Source organism: Triplophysa rosa, linkage group LG7 (assembly GCF_024868665.1).
Source record: "Triplophysa rosa linkage group LG7, Trosa_1v2, whole genome shotgun sequence".
NCBI lineage: Eukaryota > Metazoa > Chordata > Actinopteri > Cypriniformes > Nemacheilidae > Triplophysa > Triplophysa rosa.
Window position 1 is genome coordinate 10,091,673 of NC_079896.1, and position 12,262 is coordinate 10,103,934.

Genomic DNA, 12,262 nt, shown 5'->3' on the forward strand with positions numbered 1-12,262 from the left:
TAATATCCCAAAGGTAATTTACTTTCTGTGGTGCTTTATGTTAGTAAAAGTGCTGACATATTGCAGCAACAAGCAAATACTGAGCAAAGAAACAACCTGAAATAACGGAATCTTGTGACTAGGCATGTACCAGTAAAACATTTTCATATCGCTGCTGTCCTTCTGGAACCATGTATCTCAATATTTCATAATTCGTATTTCTCTATCAATTATTATTAGTAGTAGTAACTCTATGTTTGTCACTGGGGTTTGCAAATATCTGACCAATAAAAACTATTAAACACGCTTGTCAACTGTACATTTAAACATTTAAAAAGTAGCCTACAGTGTTTTTCCATTTCCTGTAAAACAGCGAATCCGGACATCCGAGGTTTCGGAAGGACAGCAGCGATATTACTCTAACTACTAAAGCTTTTATCGTGGTTTTAACACGGTACTGTACTACATCTTCATTGTTGTTCCTAAGGTTTTAATTACTTCTTTTAATTAACTGATCTTTGAAAATAATGAAAAATTAGATAACAGAGAAATTATCTTGAGCATTTAACAAACTAAACTAAACATTAAATGATTTCATAATTAATGATTAATATATAATTAAATATTGATTTATAGACAACTGAATATGTATGTACTGTGATTTCAGAGAAATGTAAACAATTTTACTACTACGTTATCTAGAGTTATTCACTGTATTTTAAATTGCCCACGGTAACAATGTTGTCCAAATTAATTATTATTGTAAATGGTATTATTGAATACCAGCTCAAGTCTAGTTGTGACACAAGCAATACAATGCTGTAGCATAATATTCTAATCAAATACCAATATTTCAGTTTAGGAAAGTTAAACCTAAGGAGATTCTCCCTGGGAAAGTAGTACAAACACACTCTAAATTTCTTTCATAGACTTTTTAGATCATGTTTCTAAAGTCACTATTGGTATCTTATCCTTACCTGGAGGCCTCGTCGCCTTAATATACTGGAGTCGTCCATTGTACTGTCTTATACCTGGATGCCGACTTTAGTAAATCAGTTACACTTTCCTGCTTAAGGATAAAGTCCCGTATTTGAGAATCACCATGTGAGGCACAAATAATACGACAAAGATCGTCAACTATGGATTTGGGATTCAGTTCTGAACTTCCTGCTTTGCTGATGTCATACGCATCAGCTGCATATGCAGAAGAAAACAGATGTGATCATCCTACAAGATTAGTAACTGACTGTCCCGCATGCTACAACAGTCTTGCGTGCAACTGCAAGTGCCGGAATCTCTGCAAAAATGATAATACGGTCTTTGAATTGGCAGCACAAATTCTCAAAATGTATTCCAGGAACTGAAAACTGGAGGATTACAGTTCAACGCGAGGGCACGGAGGGAGTCAATAAAGAGTAGGAGAGCATTTCACACATTCTTGTTCTGCTTCCGGCGGAGAGCTTTCAGAACAGCACGTCTCTGTATCGCCCCTCCACTTCCTCAGAGTGAGGAAAGACCGGAAAACTCTTTTCCCGAAACTCTTCCTTCATTCATCCGTCCAGCACAGGTGACCTCCACGAACATCCAAACCTTTTTTTACCCTGATCTCTATTCCTGTGCCTCTCCTTCACCTCGCTCTGACACCCTCTATCCTCTGAGATTCCCCGATATCTTCCTTTCTACGGAAACGACAGCCTCTTTATAACCGGTGGGCAGTTAATGATAAAAATGGCACCTCGGGGGACGAAAATAGAAAACTATTCAGGCCAGCGCAGTCCTCCAGAGACGCAGAATCCGTCTAAAGTGTTCGGCTCCTTGATGCTTTTAGCACAGGACTACCTTAAATTGACCCGGTGAAGTTTATCCCGTGGGAAGCCGAGTCTCTATCCACCCAGCAGGTTTAATGAGCAAGATGTTTGCCACTTGCTATAGCCCAACAGAGGCTTAAGGTGAAAAGACGACCCTAGAAGGAAAGGAACGGAGGCAGGCGGAGAATATTTTCAGCCGACACTCTTGAGATTATCTGGAAACAGTCAGGAGCAGCAGCAGGACGGGCGCAGGCAGTAGCTGCCCACTGACAGCACAAGGCAAACAACAACTCCAGTCAGAGCCGCATGGCTGGATTCCATTCCCCTCGGCCGGGAGGCCTCTGTCTCTCATTCGCCAGGCAGGCGACAAAAGCCGTGCTGGCAGAGCTGTCTTTTCAGTGGCAGGTGCAAACGGACGCCGCACTCACGCTGATTGCTTGTCTGCTTTTCCTTAGCACATCTCCTCGCTTTATTCAGCTTCCCAAGCACAGCCAGATGAACCGGATTCCGGCCAACATGGGTCTATCGAATCAAAGATCAAATAAACAATCCATGTGGGAGGATGGAGCGGAGAGAGTGTCACTCAAAATCTCCCCTGTCATTGCGTTTAAAACGGTGCGCTGTTTGTGAATGGGCTGCCAGCTGAAGAGGAGCCGCTACGGCAGGGTCACAATACAATCACGTTCAATCTCGTCTTTGAATTCATCCGTTTGCAGTCTTCTCTCAGCACACAGCCAGCACGAGCAGGTGGTCAAGTGTCTAAATCTATGAAATCTATATGTTGTTTTTCTTCTAACAGCTTCCGTATCTTGTTGTGTTTCTCTGGATCTCTCGCACTCTCTCTCTTCGTTGCTTATAAGCTCCTGTCCTCCTCCTTTCCCCAGCGCCTCACTGCTGAATGCTGCTTTATCTATCCTATCAGCCAGCAACACATCCAGCCAGCCAATCAGACGCTCGCAGGCTCAGAGCTATTTGTATAATATGAATGGGGGAGCCAACAGGCCCCACCCCTTCACTCCTTTCTCTGCCATTCTGCACACAGTGGTCCGATTTACACCAAAAACATCAAAAAATACACACGCACACTTCCATGCTTGCTGTTCAAACAAAGAAGCACACACATTTTAGAATTGTTTATGCCTCTCCTAGCCTTTTTATACAGGGTGTATGTGTTTTCTAAAAGGGAAATAAGTGAGCCTAATATCAGTGCATGCAGTAATGACGGTTTAATGAGATTGTGAAGGCTTTTTTCTGTACAGTAATGCATTAGCAGCGGCTGTGCTCATCTCAAGGGAGACCACGTACAAAAGCAAGAGGGATTATCATCTGTAGTCAAAACATTGCCATTACTACACAAAAAGTAAAAAAACATTTTAAAAAATGCTAATTTATATCATATATATCAAACATTTTTTGTAATTTATTATGCAAATAACAAACTCAAACGACTAAATTGTCTGTATTCGCTGTGTTATTTACTGTTAATTGTGCGTGTGAATAAAAATAATAAAGTGCTTTACAATTGTTCTGCCTTTCTTGTAAAAAAGTAAATTCGAAAATGCAGGAATAACTACAATGATATTATTTTTAGCGTTAGTTAGAAATACTACTGTACTGAATATACATAAATCGCACTGTTGTTTACCTATATATTTTTACAGCAGTTTAGGCACGATAACAAATTGACAAATTGTTTTTTTAGTAAAACGGGTTTTAGTAAAGACACAAAGAGAGAGAGTGAAAGAGGAGTTCCTTCTCAGTGCACCATTTATTAAGAAACATCATAGCATCAGGTGACTTCCATAGAAAACAACGTTACGATTAAAGGGATAGTTCACCCAAAAATGAAAATTCTATCACCACTTACTCACCCTCGGGTTGTTTCAAACCTGTATACATTTCTTTGTTCTGCTAAACACAAAGAAAGATATTTGTAAGAATGGTAGCAATTTTCAGTTCTGGGACATCAACCACTACCACAGTAGGATGTAGCATCTTTTAGCATCTTTTTTTGTTCTTTTGAACACAAAATGACATATTTTGAAGAATTTAGGAAAGCAAACAGTTCTGGGGCACCTTGGAGAACCATTTCAATTTTTCCTACTGGAAGTCAATGATGTCACAGAACTGAAAATTGCAACATTCTTCCAATTATCTCTCTCTGTGTTCAGCAGAACAAAGTGATTTATACAGGTATGAAATTACATGAGGGTGAAATCACTTTAAACTCATAATCGCAGTAAGCATAATCGAAGCAACATATGTGGCATATGCCGGTTTTAATCGCAACAAGAAGGCATGTTAACACCTTGATCGCTTTTATGCTGCTCTGACCATGGTGCGCATGTGCTTCTGTCAAAATTCATGGTTAACACGAAAGTCTGAAGTTTCACCGTCAACACAACTCACTGTCATCAGTCTCTGCTCCTTGTCTTCCCACAAAAACAACGCGAACATGATGACAGCATACACCACCGTTGCAGAGGCGTTTTCCTTCATATTTCTATATTCATCACGGCACAGAATAACCATAAAATACGTCCACATAACGGTGTTTTGCATTTGAAGCAAATATATTAAAACTATAGCCAGTAACACATACCTATTGTATATGAGATCATCGTTTGTGCTGTGTATGCAAATAATCAGACTAATAAAACGTTCACGTGAACAGGAGCAAAGAGGTGTTCTCATGTCATGTAAACATGATTAGTCCTTACTCTGATTATTGGAAATAATCTCATTATTGGTATGCATGTAAACGTAGTCATTGAGTCACAGTTCAAAGGAAAACATACAGTGTGAGAAACCAGCTGAACTGTTACAGTCAAACAGTTCAGTAAAAACGTTACTTTGTCTTTTTTCATATTTTAAAACATTATTTGCTCACAAAAATATTTAAAGACGTGATGGATTTACAAAATAAATAACTTCGGGGAAACACTCATTATAATATCACAGTTAATATCAACCTTAATAAACCATGCACTACAGTCTACCTAAAAAATGTAATTTTATGTACATTGTACCAGCATTAAATTGTATTACCTTATTAAGTATATACTGTAGAGGAGAGGAAACCGTAGATATTACACTGACTGACCACATCTGTGTTCAGGGGTTAATGGTCAAGTCATGGACCAGACAACAAACATAACCCACCGAAACACGTCTTACCTACCACACGGCTGCTATTCTCCTTTTTTTACCCAGTAACTGAAATGTTGACAGTTAACCAAAGGTGTGAGAACGAAGCATCTGCTATATAAGGCAGCCAATGTTTCCTATAAACATCTTCAGTAACATCTGAATATAAAACACTGGGTCGGTTCCCAAAACAACTAGCAGGAAACACAAATAAAGAACTCAAACTACACCTCGGCTACACCATCACTGGGACAAAACTGTTGTGTTGCTATAATTATTATTATCTGATCTGAATCAATTATATGCTGGAAATATACATGACTAATATATCTGCCTAATCCTAGCATGAGGCAAGGCTTCAAATGACTGTATTATGTTACCAGTGTGAGTCTGGAGATGTTAGTCTCCATGACCCGGCACCTGGGGGAGGCACTTCATAGCATGAAGTGCTGACACATGACCAAATTCTCAGACTTTTCATGAAATGAGATAGCCCTGACCCAGCGCACACACCTCAGTCACCTCTCCTGTTTCAAACAAAACAGGGACACCCACAAATCAGCTTCCACGGTTTAATCCTGGGGGATGCAGCAGAAAAGCTCATTGATCTGCACATGATTTGAGAATAACAGACAGCACATTCACTGCTATTGATCTGAGGAGGCTACAAGACTGAGTAATGGTATGAGCTTTTAAGGTTACATGCTTAGGGCATGAGTGACACCGTCCAGAAAAACACTGCAAAACATCAACATCAAAAGATTGGTCAATCTAAAACTACAGATAGTAATGTTATAACCAAAACAGCAACGGCTTCATTTCAGAAAAGTAATTTGTAAAGTTGTAAACAAGCTGGATGTAATATATAGCATTTCTATACGCTTGTGCTAGTACCCTAATAACTTAATATATTCATATATGACGGGACTAGGAAATGTAGGCATGTAGTATGCAGTGAAATAGTATGTTATTTTCATCACATCTCTGGGATAATTAAGCTACAAAACAGTTCCCCATTTCACACTTCAAATTACATGAAGAAGCGTGTGACTGTATCTGCAGACTGCAGTTCTCATCGAGTTAAAAAGTGATGTCCCTGCAACATTCGCTGGGCACGTAATGAGGGAGTCAGAGAGGGCTAAAAGCAAACCTGACAGCAGAAATGGATGCCATTAATCTAGAGAATCATTATAAATATGTGATAAATAACACAAATAAAAACATTTAGGCCTACCTCGGGGGAAGAGGAAGGTGAAAATGAATTTGATGCAACACCTAGCAAGGGTAAAATATTCCTGTAAAATCAAACCTCATCTTCTTTTGGAGCGTGCCAGGGTTATAATGTGTGTGCCTGTCGAGAACTAATAAAGACAAATGTAAAAGCTTTTCAAACCTGTATGACTTTCTTTTTTCCGCAGAACACAAAAGAAGATATTTTGAAGAATGTCGTTAACTGGACCCCATTCACTTGCATTGGTTTTGTGTCCATTCAAGAGGAGTGAATGGGGGCCAGTGCTGTTCGATTAATGACTTTCTTCAAAATATCTTCTTTTGTGCTCTCTGGAAGAACGTAAGTCATAAGGGTTTGAACTGACAAGAGAGCGAGTAAATGATGACAGAATTGACATTTTTGGGTGAACTACATTACTTTAGAAAACAAATAAATCCTAAGAAAGCCAAACCAAATTTCTCCTGGTATGTTCACATAAGCTGCATTATTGTGTTCAAAACTTTATCTTTAGGTTTCGGATCCGATAGCCTCGTGGGCAGTGCTCAGGCGACCCGAGTTCGATTTCCGGTTTGTGATCCTTTCCTGATCCCCCCCTTTCTCTCTCCCACTTCCCTTCTTGTCCTCTCACTGGCAAAAAACTTCAAAAATAAATCTTTAAAACAGAAAAATATATCCATAGGTATTATAATCCAAAATCTATATATGCATACAGTATATTCAATGTACAAAGTGCAGTACATCACACAACCAAAACTTGTTCGAGTTGAAACCAGACACTTAAATGATCTAAAAGTGCCGATGGGACATTAAAGGCAGCCCCTTAATAGAGAGCTGATGGGGTAGAGGATGTAATCTAGATCTTGGATAAGAAGTTTATGTTTAAAAGTAGCCGTGGAGAGCAGGCACAGGCTCCTTCCAAGAAACAGCATCATCGGGGCAGATAATAATGAAGTGCTGATCAAGACGCAGGCAAAAAAGCAGAGCTCCTCTTCTCATAGGCACAGGCCTTCTCTTGCGGACTACGATTTGGGAATTTGTGTGTGCACTAAGCACAAGTGTGTGTGAAAGACTGGTAACTTGAAAGTCTACTTGCTGGAAAAACAAACTAATTTTTGCAATATAGTCTGTCCATAGAAAACACACACCTTCCTATAGACATAGACAAAGTCAATTATGTTGTATGATGAAACCAATGCGACTGAACAAAGCAGTAAGTTTTGATTTGAATGATTCAAAAATAATGTTTTCCCACAAAATACCTTCTCTTTAAGAAACTTTATATATCTCAATCTACTTTCATCTCATTCACAACTAGTCCACTGAACAGGGATTAAACAAACAAACAAACAAACAAACAGTGATGATGCAAGTGTTCTCAACAGGCAGAGGGAACATAATGATAAGAGCTCCTGTGATAAACCATTTTACTCTCTTATCTCATTGCCACTGAAAAACTCATTCAGTTCCAATGTTGTCAGTCCACACCCTCATGCACACCGCAGGAAGTGGGACAGAGGTAAAAATGCCGCAAAGGAGAGCTTACAGAGATGGCTTTCTTGTTGGCAAAACAAGAAAGAAATCTCTTCACACAACATTTGTCATAAGCATCAATGTGAACATGATGAATTAGACGGCCGCATATGCAGTCTAACATGTCATCATGAATTTTCTTTTAAGACCTCTCTAGTAAATAGATTACTTTATCTGTATTTAAAACAAATAAAACTAACAGATGAGATCTTTCCTAAAAAGCACCGAAACCGCAGCATCAGCACCTATCCTCAGCACATGCACACTAATAAAAGCTTAGCCTACGTTTTTGGGTATAGTTTTCATCATGCAACAAAATTTTGTCATAAAGAGAAATTATCATATTTGTAAGATGAAGGCCTGGGGCAGGCTACTCCCTTCATCAAAAACCCATTAAGCTGTAAAAGAACCACAAGTCAATTTAGAAACAAACAAACACAAAATAATGTTACATCTACCCTCAAAAGTAATGACAACATACTGTATAACATTATAAAACAATAGTTGCCGTCCTTGAATCTGATTGGTTTGGTTTTAAAAATGCAGATCAAGGGCCAGAACAGCACACTGGGACACTTTACAGTTTTTGTTTTACTCCAAAACAATGAATGTTACAGCAATACTATGACAAAGCCAGTCACACGCTCTGTCATTTACTCAAACCTACCATTACCTCCTTGTTCGCGTAGAACCGTGATATAAAACTCCACAATTTCACTGCCTATTCTCCACATTAAAACAATCATGAGGGACTTCTCAAAGTACCTCTTTGAAACAAAAACCACATAGACACTAACATCTGCTGGGTTCACACTGAGGTTAAAAGCCCAATGTGTTGATCTACAAAATCTATATTCACTCAGGGAGAGCTGCAAGATTTTAGACACATGCATCTTCTTCCAATCTTGTATATTTGTGCCTATTGAAAAGCAGGGTTGTATTAGGCTACTTATCTCAGCACTGGGAGTTATTTCACTAGCTAAGCAGTTTCTACAAGGATGTTCTTGGGTTTGGGAAGCAGCCAGCCAGACTACAAATAACAGGTTTCATCCACCAGCCCTAATGCTCATCAATCATGTCTTATGATATTAAGCCTTTGTATCTTCGCAGACTGCAGTACATGAATGCAGGGTGGACAGTGGCTGTAGTTTGTTAGTGATAAATCAACTTAAAATGACTGCCTTGATGGGCAAATCCCACCCAGCACTGCTGTCAAATAGGTGTGGAGAGTCGATTACGCGGTAGACATTCCTTCAAGGCACACGCTGTTGACATCAAATACAAAAAATGCTGTCGATCGTGTTTTTACGATACAAATGTATAAAAAGATGATTTAAGATGAAGGCTGAAAAAAAATCTGATTATAAAATGGGATTTTATGCACAAAGATTCCTGTCTAGCTATTACATCTCTTAAAGGTCCAGTGTATGAAATTTAGGGGCATCTAGCGGTGAGGTTTCGATTTGCAACCAACGCTACGACATGCGGTGGCTGACACAGCACTAAGATGTCATCTTCTTTTCCGAAAGAGATAACGTATTTACGAAACACGCTCTGTAGAGCAGTTGTCCGTTTAGGGCTAGAAACAACATGCCGAATTCCATGTAAGGGTACCTGCAGTGTATGTAGAAATAGCTCCTTTTACGGTAATAAAAACATGTAAGGTAAGGTCTTTATGCATGTCTGAAGACATAGTCATGTATATTATATTGCATTTCCATCAATAGATCCTCCAAAAAATAACACACAGGACCTTTAAGAACAGAATTGTCCATACAATTCTTTGTACATTTCTACCTTAAAAGTAGTCACATAAAATTATAAATGCTATACCTTATTGTTTAACTCCCATAAATAATAAACATTTGCACAACGTAAAGTAAACACCTACAAGTTCTCGGGTTAAACAAAAGCACAGGACTTTGTATACTCTCAGCAACTCTCTCATCCGGAGAGCTCGGTGTCTCTGGTGAACTGTCTGATAGAGGCAGCAGAATATCCAACTCCAAATTAATATCTGGAGGACCGAAAACCTTGCTGGCAGGAAACTACAGCCACAGGAATTTATTCCAGAAGTAAAAAATGCAACAATTATTAATGGCTTAGAGCATGAATCAATAGCTGGCAGGACATTGATGGATTGGCAAAGTATGGTTAAGTTAATCTTATGATAAAATGAATAAATAACTAAAGAGTTATATAAATATATAGTATTTATACATATAGTTTGGTGTAATTTGGAGGTAATTTGACCTCGGAGGATGAACGGATCCAAATCAATAGAGCTCAAATAACCATCAGGACCACAGGAAAGAAGAGAAGGGAGAAGAAATATAATACATCATATCTGATCTACAAATAATAGTCTACAAAGAAATCAATGCTGTAAAGATTTTTCCAGGTATTAATTCTACACACACAAGAATTGAAAATAAGGCAATCTATTAAATCTGATTTTATTCATCAGTTCAGGGCAGCCGAGTTCATGGCTGACAGCATTACATATGATATTAGTTTGGCTAACTTTAATGGATGTTTAAAACAAAACAAAAAAAAACATGCCCCGAGACATAATCTGTTGAACACATCTGGCATTCGTATTGAGCAAAGATACATAACCAACAAAAGAAACTATGTGTGCATTTGGTCAGGGTCTGCTGTGCTTTTAATAAACAACATAGCTTTTAGTGCATGGACCATCAAGACAGACAAGCAACAGTGTAGGAGTGAATCATAAAGCCGATGATGATGTCATTTTATTGGGTGCTTAATAGCTCTCTGTTAATTAAAACTCATCAATTAAGTGAGATGTACCTAAACCTCAAAGATAAATCACAGTGCAAACTAAAACACCCTCAAGCTTATGTAATAACCCACAGCACATTTACATCTGCAGAAGCCGACCAATGAATCTCTGCCTGTTCCTTAAGAGATGAACAAGTCTGCACACCCAAGTTAAATTACCTGGACCTGAAAGGCAACATAAAGTATCTGCTGTTAGTCTTACAACAGCATAAACACAAAATTACAGATTATTTCCTGAATATATACCAGCGGGGACTGAGCATTAAAAGAGAAACTCTAGTCTCTTTTATTACGTCTCATTATAGGAGATGAAGCAACACAACCAACTCTGTCTTTTTGACATATTACCCCTTCGCTTCACAGCTCTCCAGAGAAAACCTCCAAACAAGCTTTACTCTTTACCGCAGAATTGAAGTTGTGTTTTTCAATGTAACACTTTCCTACAGTGGAAAAACGTAATAACAGAATTACAACTTCTAAAAACTAGAGGGATGCAAATGAAAAAAGGGGTCGAAAATTTCGTCTCATTGTATGGTTGTTCTTGGTTGTACTGGGCTCATAAATGGTGCGAAATCTCAGCATTGAAAGTGTGAGACTCCACACCCCTGAGCTCCGCTGTAATAGTGGCAGTTAATTTAACAAGACTTTCCACAAGACGGCTGTATCACTCTACCAACAGCAGATCTGCGTCTATAAAGCTCAATTACACCAGTAGCAACTAACACTGAGATCATCTGCAATTGCTTTGTTTATAGTCCGATATTGACTGATTACATAGACAGTTCACAAGTTTATTTACACACTGTCTTACAGTGACGTCCAGAGAGACACAAGGCCAGCTGTTGTATTGACAGACAGTCTGAAGCTACAAGCAGGTTAATTAAAAGGGAGACACAATCGCCGCCTGGTTGATCCAGACTTGACTCGATCAATCGGTGCACAAACTCAATAACTAATTTTTCAGGCTCATCACATCCTGTCTGAGATCATCAGATCAAACAGGGAAAAGTCTGGAGACAAGGTTTATTTATTTAAACCCATCTCTAAAACACATTGTATAATTGATGACCCTCAAACACGTCAAACAAGAAAAAACACGGTTCGTAATATTTTAACAGACCTTGACTTTCTTTTTAATATGTACAGCAATGATGTATAGGAAAATTAATAATGTATAGCAATATTATGTTTGATGTTATTTTATACGTAAAATGGACTTCCACGAGTCTAAAGCCAAGCTGAAATCAGGGTTCAAAATCAAATTTAAACTTGGATATAACTTCAACTTACAAACGTACAATTTTTAAATTCTTAAAACTATGTCTAGCTAATAAGATGCAATGAGGGGCCAAGTTGCATAAACTTAGCCACTAAGTTAAGACTGCGTCTTAACAACTAGTCTCACAGATTATCAATTAGTTAGGACCAATCAGTCTTACTTTTCACATTTCAATTGGACCAATCTACCTTTTTATGTAACTGACTTTAAGAAAGAAGAAAAAAATGAGATGACTAACTTGTAAGACTAGTCCAAGTAGTTTATGCAACCGGCCCAAGATGTCATTGATGATTAAATGTTTTGGTACATAACATACTCTTGAGATCTTTTCACATCTATCTATAGCTTCATCTGTGTAGATACATTTGCCGGCATTTAAAGAGCAACAAATTAGATTTATTCTTGCAATATACTTTTTTACATTTATGTGCCCACTGACATTGTATGTATGCTCTTAAAAAGGTGTTTCACGATGCCATAGAA

At 38.4% G+C, this 12,262-nt stretch overlaps 1 protein-coding gene across 3 annotated transcripts in view; it reads right to left on the reverse strand.

Moving 5' to 3' along the window:
- mast2 (microtubule associated serine/threonine kinase 2) overlaps positions 1-12,262 on the reverse strand; it is a 133,886-nt gene that overhangs the window by 71,029 nt on the left and 50,595 nt on the right. The window contains exon 1 of one of the 3 annotated variants that reach the window (XM_057337236.1): positions 957-2,710. The exons of the other annotated variants lie outside the window; for them this stretch is intronic. Coding sequence (XP_057193219.1) covers positions 957-995 — 39 coding nt within the window. The 5' untranslated portion in view covers positions 996-2,710. Of the gene's footprint in view, positions 1-956; positions 2,711-12,262 lie in introns of those variants that run through there. 3 annotated transcript variants of the gene reach the window in all.